Source organism: Phascolarctos cinereus, unplaced genomic scaffold (assembly GCF_003287225.1).
Source record: "Phascolarctos cinereus isolate Bilbo 61053 unplaced genomic scaffold, phaCin_HiC Scaffold_7;HRSCAF=346, whole genome shotgun sequence".
NCBI classification, from domain to species: Eukaryota; Metazoa; Chordata; class Mammalia; order Diprotodontia; family Phascolarctidae; genus Phascolarctos; species Phascolarctos cinereus.
In genome coordinates, this window is record NW_027556180.1 from 72,581,501 (window position 1) to 72,593,775 (window position 12,275).

Consider the following 12,275-nt stretch of genomic DNA (forward strand, 5'->3'; position numbering starts at 1 on the left):
ACAGAAGAAAGAGATGGAAAGTACAAAAATACAAAATGATAAGAAAAATACAAGTAACAAAGAGAAGAATTGAGGTGAATACAAGAATGTACTAATGAAAATGAAAAGAGAAAGAATTTAAAAAACTGAATCCAACAATACGCTGTTTGTAAGAAACACATTTGAAACATAAAGAATGATAAAGTGCTATTATGAGGGGCTAGAGCAAAATTTATTATTATTTAGATGAATTTAAAAAAAGTAGTGTCAGTGATCATGATCTCAGCCAAGGGAAAAAATAGATTTGTTTAAAAGAGATAAGCAGGAAAACTGCATTATACTTAAAGGCATGATAGACAGTTAAACAATATAAATATTTAAGATATATTTACTAAATCACATAGCATCTAGGTATTTAAAGAAAAAGTTAATAAAATTTGAAGGAGAAAAGATAGCAAACAATAAGAGTTGCACATCCCTATGCCCCCTTTCAGACCTAGAGAAATCCAACAAAATTATAAACAAGAAAGAAATGAAGTAACTGAACAGAATAGAATTTCAGAAAGGTAAGTTATAATAGATTCCTGATGATCACTAAATAACTGTAGAAAAAGATACACATTTTACCCACCAGCATGTGACATATTTATGAAAATTGATCATATCCTAGGGCATAACAATCTCCTAAACAAATATAGAAAAGCAGATTTTTTAAACATATCTTTTACTGGCTTCCATCCAATCATAAGTATAAACAATAAAGATAATTTTCTTAAAGGATCCAAACTTTAAAATAGCCTATAAAATAATGGATCAAAGAACTAATCACATAATCAGTCATTTAAAGAACATGAGAACAATAAGATAAGATGTCAAAACTTGAAGCATATAGCCAAAGCAGTCTTTTGGGGAAAATTTATATAACATTTTCATTGACAGAAGAGAGAAGGGACAGATCAATGAAAGGGGCATGCAGCAGCAGCAACAACCAGGAAATCAATTCTTAAAATTCCATCTAAATGAAAAAAAAATAGAAATTCTGAATATCAAAGAAAAGTAAGAAATTGAAAGAAAACATTGAACTACTAATGTAGGAATTGTGTGTTAAAGCTGATGAAATAGATAAACCACTAGCTAATCTGAATTTTAAAATAAATAGAAGAATTGGAAATTAAAAGGATGGTAATCAATTGAGGAATGACTGAACAAGTTGTGGCATATGATTGTGATGGAGTACTATTGGGCTATAAGAAATGACAATGGATGGGGGGATGGTTTCAGAAAATAAATGACAAGATCTATATGAACTGATGCAAAATAACATGAGATTATCTAGGAGTTAATTGTGCATAGTAACATCAGTGTTGTAATGATGATCAATTGTAAAAGACTTGGCTACTCTGACCAATAAAATGATCTGAGACAATTTCAAAGGGCTGAAGATGAAAAATGCTATCCACCTTCAGAGAAAGAACTGATGAACTTTAAGGGCAAATAAAATACAATTTTCTTGCTTTCACTATCATTATCATCATCATCATCATCATCATGTGATATGGAAAATATGGACATATGTCTTGCAAGATTTCACTGTATACTTGATATCGTTTTGCTTGCCTTCTCAGTGTATGGGGGAGTCATGGGAGGGAGGGAGAGTTTTTGGAACTCAATTTAAAAATAAAAGAAAATTAAAAAATAAATAATTATTTTTTAAAAAAGAAAATAGGCTGAATTTAATCTAAATTTGGTGTGGGCAAGCTTTAATAGAAATTCATGGTTCAACATATAATTTTTTTGTGTGTTTTCTTCATTATATAAGGAAACTAAGTGAAGAATAATAATGATAAAAACTTTGACATTTAAATATAATTTTAGCATTTATAAAAGTACTATACATATATACAAATTATAAATATAATATCTATATATAATATACTTGTGATATCTATTTACATATATATCCACATGCCTATTTAATGTTAATATGATATGTATTTATACATAAAATAAATACATGTGCAGATTCATATAATCTCATATTGTCCTCAAAACAAATCTGTAATATGAATGCTAATTTTTAAAATTTTCCAATTTACAGGTATGGGCATTAAAGTGCAGAGAGATTATCAATTTGCCCAGGGTCATGCCACTATTATGTGTTTGCAGCAGAATCCAGGTCTTCCTAACTACAAGTTCAAGTATTTATAATGCTATGCAGCCTACATTTTAGAATGGTATATGTTCCTTTATTACAATCTTAACCAAAAGTGAGAGTAATTACAAGTACAATTACATGTTAGTGCCAAAAGCCCTGGTATTTGGGATAATGCATTCTGAAACAAGCAAAGAAGGGTAAGTAATAACCACTATAAATCAACATTTTCATTGTCCATCATTATAGAGAAAAGAGATGCTCTACACAAATGAATTTTTCATGTAACTAAAATTTATCCTTTAAAGTAAAAAAACTTTCTTTAAAAAATTTAATCATTAGAGAAGCAGATAGTAGAGTGTATCAGAAACCAGAATCCCACAACATATCATTTACAAGAAACACACTTGAAGCAGAGAGACACAAGAGAGTAAAGGTAAAGGTCTAGAGCAGAATCTATTATACTTCAGCTGAAGTGGAAAAAAAATCAGGAGTATTAATCCTGATTTCAGACAAAGGAGAAGCAAAAACAGACCTAATTAAAAGGGATAAGGAAGGAAATTACATCTTGCTAAAAGGTACCATAGACAATGAAGTAATATCAGTATGAAACATATATGTACCAAGTGGTATAGCACCCAAATTCTTAAAAGAGAAGTTAAGCTTTCATACAAACAAAATCAGTTCAACCAAGATTAGAGGAAAGCAGAAAGCTGGGAAACAATCTTTGCCACAAGTATCTCTGACAAAGGCCTCATTTCTCAAATATATAGAGAACTGAGTCAAAAGTATAAGAATACAAGCCATTCCCAAATAAACAAATGGTCAAAGGACATGAACAAGCAGTTTTCTGGTGAATAAATCAAAGCTATCTATAGGCAAAAGAAGAAGTGCTCTAAATCACTTTTGAATAGAGAAATGCAAATTAAAACAACTCTGATGCACTACTTCACACCTATCAGATTTGCTAATATGACAAAAAAGAAAAATTATAAATGGGACACTAATACAGAGTTGGTGCAGTTGTGAACTGATACAACCATTCTAGACAGCATTTTGGAACTATGCCCAAAAGGCAACCAATCTGTGCATACCCTTTGATCTAGCAAATATGACTACTAGGTTTGTATCCCAAAGAGATCATAAAAAAGAGAAAAGGACCTACATGTACAAAAATATTCATAGCAGTTCATTTTGTGATAGCAAAGAATTGGAAATTAAGGGGATGCCCATCAATTGGAGAATGGCTGAATAAGCTGTAGTATGTGAATGAAATGAGATACTATTGCACAATAAGAAATGATGAACAGATTTCAGAAAAAAAAAACCTTGAAAAACTTGTATCAACTGATGCAAAGTAAAATGAGCAGAACCAGCAGCACACTGTACACAGTATCAGCAACACTGTATGACGATCAACTATGAATAACTCTTCTCTGCAACACAAGACAAGTACAAAGACTGAAGAAGGAAAATGCTACCCACATCCAGATAAAGAACTCGTTGTCTCTGAATGCAGATTGAAGAATACTTTTTTCACTTCATGCTTTTTTGTGTTTTTTTTCTTTTTATCTGTTTCTTCTTTCACAACTATGACTAATACAGAAATATGTTTTACATGATAGCATATGTATTACCTATATTAAATTGCCTACCATTTTAGGAAGATGGGAAGGGAAACATAGAGGGAGAAAAATGTGGAACTCAAAATGTTTGTGAAAATGAAGGCTAAAATTGTCTTGACATGTAATGGGAAAAAATAAAATACTATTTTAAAAAATTTAATAATTTGGTTTGGAAATCTTTTAAAAAATATGTTGCATAATTTGAACCTGAAAAAAATTATTCTTGGTTCATCTATCTTGGATTATTGCCTTCAGTGTTAATAACTTACATATCTTTTGGTCTAGGAAGAAATTAGATTGGAAGATCAAATGTGGGAACCAGTTAGAGATTTTTGTGTTAAGACTAAGCCCAATTCTACCTCTTGCACATTTCTAATGGCGGTAATGAGGAATGGAGCCGTCATGCTCTACATAGATCACTGGGGTCAAGAGCTCTTCAAACTCTGGTTGACCATGTCCAATAGCCTATTGTTGCTACTTCAAAAGGAAACAGAGACAGGCCCACCTTTGTCAAAGTAATTTCACCAACTGACTATTTTGCACCCTGAGCTATGTTTGGTAATCAGATCTTAATTTTTACTCAGTTCTAGCACTGGCTCAGACTTTTACTGATTCTGGCTTTTTCCCTTTAGTATTCTGTTGATTCCTGGACTGAACTTGAGCTGGATATTGATAAGTCTTCCCTGCTAATCTATGTACTTTTCCCATCCTTCCCTATTCCACTCCCTGTGCTTTCTGTGCTCCCAGAGGTTCCTGAGCTGGCAGTTTCTTTCTGAATCCATATGTCTACTGCCCTCTGAATTAGACACATTAGCAGCTTTGTAACTATTTCTATCTTTTGGCCGCATTCAGTGACATTGCCATAGCTTTAACCATTTTACATAACATATTAACCCTAGAAGTATGTAGGAGCTGCCCAAACATTGTCAAATATGACATCAAAGTACTATTTGTACAGAGTTAAATTAACAAAATCCCTTCCTTCTAGAATCTTATAATCAGAACATGAAAGGGATTCACTCTTTAAAGGTAATATTCAGTGAAAGAAAAGACATATATTTGTGTTGGTTTTATAACAAATAAATTTTTAAAAAGAATATATTAACAGAACAACAGTTTTTCCTTCTTCCCTACTCACATCTATTCAAAGATGTTAACTGAAAATGAACTGGGTTGGGAAAATAGGCAAAAATCAGTTTTATTAACATAAATGACATTTAAATCAGTCATTTGCTCTCTTCTTTGATGAAAAAATAGGTAGAAAAATAACTACTTAGTAAACCAGCTTTAGCCTTCTCAAGTGACTATAATTAAGACTTCCAAACAAAATACAATGGTATGGCAATATACACTAATAGAATGGGAAAGGGATTCTCAGCTGTTATTCAGTCCAACTGGTTTCCAAACAACAACAACAACAAAAATATCTCTTCAGAATATTCTCCATGGGCGTTTGTTTTTCTATGAGGAGCCAACGTGCTTGAGAGAGTTTCTTACCTATTGACATCCCAGACTTTGCTAGTTGTATCCAATGAAGAAGAAGCTATGAAGTCTCCACAGGAATGCCATGTACAGGACCAGACTGCATGACTGTGACCACCCAGGGTCAGAATGCAGTCACCTTTCACCAGATCCCACAATTTCACTGTAGTATCACCACTGGAAGTAGCCAACTTGGTACCACTGTTAATAAGAATATAGAAGAAAGAATGTTTTGGAATATGTGCATATATGATTTTAATTAATTGTTAAAATAAATGGCAATCTTTTGCAATGAAAGTCTATTTACTATTATCTAAATTCCTACATATCTAAGTAGAAAAGTTTCCTTACTATTAAAAATGCACACTACTAAAAGGGACCTCTTTTTGTCTTTTTTTTTTACTTAATCAAAAAAAAATACGTATTATATACTGTGCACAACGAATTGTACATAATATAAAGTTGTGTAACACATTGACCTTGACCTCCAGAAGCCTGAAGATTAATAAAAGAAACCCCACACACATATATCTAAAATTTCAGGCTAAACATGGTGACATCACGTGACTGGTTCAAAGTGAATGATTATAAGACTACAGAAATGGAGAGATCAGTTCTGGCTGGGGTGATCAGCAAAGGTATCCTGAAGAAGAAAGAACTAGAGCTGAGTGTTGGAGAATGGTTCAAAAAATTGGGACAATACAAAAAAGAATTTGCCACAATGCATGTTCATGGCCTTTTGGTTTCTGAGGACAGTTACTATTTATGGAACCTGTCACTGCTTGACCTCTGTCTCTGCATCTCACAGTATGCCTTGGCTTAAAAAAAAACCCAAAACTCAAAACCAAAAAATAATTCAGGTCTTCCAGGCTTATCTTTCTTCTTTATCATTTTACAGCAGTCCCTGAGAAATAAAATTAGTTCATGTAACTCATTTTTTTTTCCTTAAAAAGGAAACAATACTATTTGTTAGCTGTCCTTGAAATTCTCTCTAATTTTTTCAGGCCTCTTTTAATATTTGGAGGCTAAGGTTATATGTACAACAGGGCAGACTTTTGTCTCAGTAGGATAGTCAGCTGCTCATTTCTATGACAGAGTTTTGGGTTCCAGAAAGTTTTCCTTTCTCTAAACAGCTCATCCACCTATTAGCTTATGCTTTTCATTCCCATAAGAAAGTGAAAATTTTTCAATAATTAACAGATAAGATTAGAGTTTTTCTGGGATTGATAATATGAAGGAGTACCTGATTGATATCAGATCTTTTTGTAACATTCAGATTTAATAATGGAGAAGATAATTTAGTGCCTAAAAGAGAGAGAAGGGGTATAGAGGGAAGAGACAAAAAGAATACATAGAAAAGGACAGCTAGAGGAAGAAACTCAGATTTCACCAGTTTCACAATTAATACATAAAAACAAAATTTTGAGATAGGGTTTAATAGGTACAGATGATATAAGACAGACTTGGGACAAGATACAGGGAAAAAACAAAAAAAATTCCTACCTCTGAAATGTCCAAGAGTAGGGAACTTGCAGCCTCGGGGCCACATGTGGCCTTCTAGGTCTTTGAGTACAGCCTTTGACAGTCTAAATTTTACAGAACAAATCCTTTTATTAAGGGAATTTGTTCTATAAAGTTTGGATTCAGTCAAAGGGCAGTGCTTGAGGACCTAGAGGGCCACATATGGCCTTGAGGCCACAGGTTCCCCACTTGTGGCCTAGTCTATTAGCAAGAATGAGATAAGCACCCAGAAAATTGGAAAAATAATTATAATTTTGAGTGACAGGACATGAGTCACATCTTAGAAATGTCACTTATTGCCTGTGTGACTTTGGGTAAGTTACTCTCAGGACTTCATTTTTCTTATTAAAAAAAATTAGGGGTTTAAATAAAATGGCCTCTAAGGTCTCCTGTCTCTAAGCAGAGCAAAATGTGTCTTAAAGGCTCTTATCCAAAAAGGAATCTTTCTTGTATACACAAGATTCCCTGATCATTGCAATCATCTCAGAGATTATCATTCAACAAAACTCTGGTTATTAAAACAGGTCAATATATTCATCTAAGGTGCTTGCCACTTACACAGAGGAAATCTTAAGCAATGTCCAAATAGCAGAGAAATCCCCTTTAGAGGGTGAAGTCCTTCAAATGCTACTATTTGAATTTCACATGCATAATCAATATCATATTGCTTGCCTTCTCAATGAGTGGGGGAGGGACTACAGGAAAGGAGAGAATTTAGAACTCACAATTAAAAAAATAATATCAAAAACAAATAAATGACAAATTCATTTTAAAAAAACACAAATACTCCTATTTGGGGATGATAGTTATGTTGATAACATCAAGTACCCTACCATTAAAGGGGATTTTTGATGAAAATCATAAATACTTTAAAGAAGATTGACCATTCAGGAAAAATTAAATGGAAAAATAAAAGTGACTACTGTCCAAACTGTGATACAAGGTTGCTTGGCTAGTTCATTGTGTTAATACAATTAAATATATCTGGGATTAGCACTGAAGATAATCAGTGAGTTATGCCTAGAGGTGAATAAGAATAAAAAAGTAGGTTAGATTGAATGGAAGAAGCTGTACCTTTAATGATCCTAAGATGACCCTTGGTGCAAAATCCATCCTTTTAATGGAAAAATTCCCTTCACAAGTTAAATCAAAGTCCTGACCATAAGTAGGAGTTAGGGAGAGAAATATCAGAGAGAAAGATCAGAAAAAGCAGGTAGTGGGCTGGTTATATTACAAAAGTCAGGGATAAAAGATAGACACTCTTAGTACCCCACCAATACCTAGAAAATGTAAACAAACAAACAAACAAAAATGAGAGGAATGCCTCTAGTACTTCTGTGGAAGATCTTTTGAAGAATGTAGACCAGAACTATAAAGAATGAGAAGGCATGGATCAGTTGCAATTTGCATTGTTGGAGGTAACAGTCACAGTGCTGAGATAACAGACCTGTTGAAGTTGGAGTGTTTCACGACTTAATAATTAAATTTAACAAAAAGCATTTTTCTTCTTGCTATATAGTATCTGAAGAAAGTTTCTGCAGCAAGTTGATACAAATATGACTTCATAGAGGTCAAAATCCTTTATTGGTGGTATATAATAAATCAGAAGCTGCATGACAACATTTAATAGGTTAGATCTCCCATGATGCTAGGCTGAGGCTTGACCAATTACCTTTTTGTTTAAAGCATTTGTGATGTGTCATTCCCCAGATCATTAGTAAGACAAGAGAGTGAAAATTTAGAAGCATAGTGGAATGAGTGTGTATGACAATGGCCATGGCCATGTTCCTCCTCTAAGAGGAAGAACCATATGTACATGATGAAACATGTACTTTGCACACTCAGGATGGAGGAGAATAGGGTCCTTAGAAGGAGAATGGGGTCCTACTACTCATTTTGTGATGAAGCTGAATATCTTTGAAGTGGAATGTGTGTACTTCATTCTAAAGGTGGTTTTCTGGTGATTTTTATTTCAAGGACTAGCCAGCCACTAACGGGAATTCAAGTGATGCCTCATGTGAGTGCTTGCTCATAGAAGAGGTGTCCCTGTTGGTGGAGAGGAGGCAGCATGTAGCAATGTAAAGGGTGTTGGAGCTGGGAATCAAAGGTTTCATTCCTGTGCTAGCACTGAAATGCAGGACTAGATGCTGCTTGGCAACTCCATTACCTTACCCATTCCTGGGTCACAGGTCAAGGGCAGAGAGAAGCAGTTTCTGCTTTTGTTTGTGGGGCTTTTAATGCCCTAATAAGTGTTCATTTTGTCTATGACCTTTTAGTAAGATGTGGTTTTCCTGCTTTTCTGTTATTAAGTCCATTTATGCTTTTACTTTGTCTGAGATCATGATTACTACTATTTTTTTTTTAAAAATTTCAGCTGAAGCACAATAGATTCTGTGCCAGCCCCTTATTTTAACTCTATCTGTTCTCTCTGTTTCAAGTGTGTTTTTTGTAAATAACACATTGTTGTATTCTGGTTTCTAATCCATTCTGCTATCTGCTTCCATTTTATGGGTGAACTTATCACATTCACATTCACAATGTTGATTAACAACTATTTATTTCCCTTCAACTTATTGTCTCATATTTATCCTTTTCACTCTCTTTTTATCCTGTCTTTCCTCTAAAGTTTTTGTTTTTGTTGTTGTTGTTGTTTGCTTCTGACCACTGCCTCCCCTATATGCAGAAAAAGCACACCTTTCAGATCACAATGCAATAAAAAATGACATTCAATAAAAGACTGTGGAAACATAGATTAAAAGCTAATTGGAAAGTAAATAATCTAATCCTAAAGAATGAATGGGTCAAAGAACAAATCATAGAAATTATCAATAATGTCATTAAATATAATTATGGCAATGAGACAACATACCGAAATTTGTGGGATACATTTGAAGCAGTACTGAGGGGAAATTTTACATTTCTTAATGTGTATATCAATAAAAGAGGAAAAGGACAGATCAATGGTGAAATTTAAAAAGATAAGAAAAAGGACAAATTAAAAATCCTAAAGACCAAACTGAAAATTCTAAAAAAATCAAAAGAGAGATTAATAAAAGTGAATTTTTTAAAAAAAATAGAAGTAAAATTAGGAGCTGGTTAAAAAATGCTAAAATTGATAACCCATTGGTTATTTTGATTTTAAAAAAGAAAACCAAAATACCAGTATCAAAAATGGAAAGGATGCATGTAGCATCTATTAAGATGAAAGTCAAGAAATTATTAGGGGTTATTTTTCCCAATCATATGCTAGTAAAACTGACAATCTAAGTCAAATGGTTGAATATTCCCCAAAACATAAATTTTCCAGATTAATGTAAGAGTAATGTAGAATTCTTAAACAACCCTTCTCAGAAAAAGAAATTGAATAAGCCATAAATGAGCTCCCTAAGAAAAATCCCTAGGACCAGATGGATTTACAAGTGAATTCTACAAAGCATTAAAGGAACAACTAATTCCAATACCACATAAAGTATCCAAAAAAAAAAACCCAAACAGTTAAGGAAGGAGTTCTACCAAATTCCTTTTATGACACAAATACGATTTTGATTACTAAACCAGGGAGAGTAGAAATAAAGAAAGAAAATTATTGGCCAATTTTCCTAGTGAGTATTAATGAAAATATTTTCAATAAAATACTTGCATGGAGATTAGAGCAATATATCAGAAAGACCATACATTATGACCAGGTGGGATTTATACCAGGAATGCAGGGCTGGTGCAATACTAAAAAAAAGTTATAAGCATAATTGACCTTATCATTTACAAAAGCAACAAAAAACACATGATTATCTCAATAGATGCAGAAAAAGCTTTTGACAAAATACGGCACCCATTTCTATTAAAAACACTAGCGATCACAGGAATAAATGGAGCTTACCTTAACATGATAAGTAATATTTATCTAAAACCATTGACACTTTCTTAAGAAGAGAAGCTAAAACTATATTTATAGATTCAGAACACATATTATTCTTCTGGATTTCTAAAAGTGAAGTTTTATCCCAGTAGAATTCATAGTTTGTGTTAATAACTTAAAGATTATTCAAATCATGATTTAATTACTGTAGCAAGTCCATATTATTTATGAACTTATGCTTGCAACAAGAGCTCAAAGAAGGAGAACAAGGAAATTCCTGCTAATTATGAAGTGCATCTGTAACTAACTCTCTCATTACAACAATTTTCAATATGGCTGTTGTCATTAGGAGTTCAGTGAGTGCATTTGATAAAATAGCTTAGTTCTAAAATTATCAGCTCAGGGACTTCATTCTGTTGTTTCAGAATCCTGGACAAAAATCTATTTGTTCAGTCTTGATTATATTTCCCTGGGTACCACACAGATATTGAGAAAAAATGTATATCTACTCATGGCTAGCAAAAACCAAACAAACAAAAAACAAAAACAAATAAACAAAACCAAATTCTTGACCTGGCTTTTTGTTACAGACAATACTGGTTGGCATCTACATGGACCTCAGCTTCACTTCATCCACTAGGCAAAAACCACTCATATTCACTTCCTGCTAGTTACTGATTGCTAGGTTGATTCCCACCTGACTTCCCTTGGGGTTTGATACCTTTATGTCTCCCAGTTTCATCCTTACATTCTTCATTGATGCATTTCTTTTTCGACAATCCATTTTGCTCCACAGCCTTACACTGGTACCTAGAGATCCCTGAATTTCTCCCTTATCATTTGTTATATTTCATACAGATTGAACCCCTAATTTTGTAATAAATGCATTTTGACAAATTATTTATATTGGTTCAGAATGACTTAAAATGTGTCACAAACAGTAAGAATACAGTAGTTTCAAAGTAAACAGAATGAGTCACTTAGCTTTTTGTTTAGTTATCATACTCATTAGAAACAATATAAATGAGTGTTTCAAACAGTTGTTTGGAGGATGGGTGCCTAATAAAGACAGCTTTCTCTTTCAACAGTGTCACATAATAATTTTGACACATCTAATCTTAGATTTATATTTTCTTATAAAGATACTTCTAAAAAAGTACTTCTATGAAAAAAAGATACTTCTATAAAGTTCTTTAAGTGATGTCATATCATCACAAGTTTTGCACTAAGTTACAAATAAAGAAAAGAGTCTTTGTCAATCGGAATAGGAAAATAAACCAAAGGTTGTAAGGTTAGAATGATACAGCATCAGGGATACCTAAAATGAGATAAGGTTACTGTAAATCACAAAGACTCAAGCATATATTATGTATGAGAATTGACTAAATTTTGTCTATTCTTACAAAAATTGTTAGTATCTTCAGATACCTGATAGTGTATAATGGCTTTTTGATGCAGTATATTTTGCTTTGATTAATAGCCAGAAGCTTTTCTATTCACCAACAAGTGACCAAAAATAGGAATAATAGTTCTGAAAGAACTATTAGCAGCCTTATGAAATAATGCTAAAAATCACTAATAATAAAATAAATGCCAATCAAAATACTGGTCTTTTACCCTACACACAGAAAAATGGCAAAGATGCCAAAAAAGTAGAATA

General features: G+C 32.9%; 1 protein-coding gene across 1 annotated transcript in view; it reads right to left on the minus strand.

Annotated features, from left to right (window-relative positions):
* SPAG16 (sperm associated antigen 16) overlaps window positions 1-12,275 on the minus strand; it is a 1,202,663-nt gene that overhangs the window by 579,875 nt on the left and 610,513 nt on the right. The window contains exon 12 of the mRNA XM_078147281.1: window positions 5,254-5,439. Within this exon, the coding sequence (XP_078003407.1) occupies window positions 5,254-5,439 (186 nt within the window). The remainder of the gene's footprint in view (window positions 1-5,253; window positions 5,440-12,275) is intronic.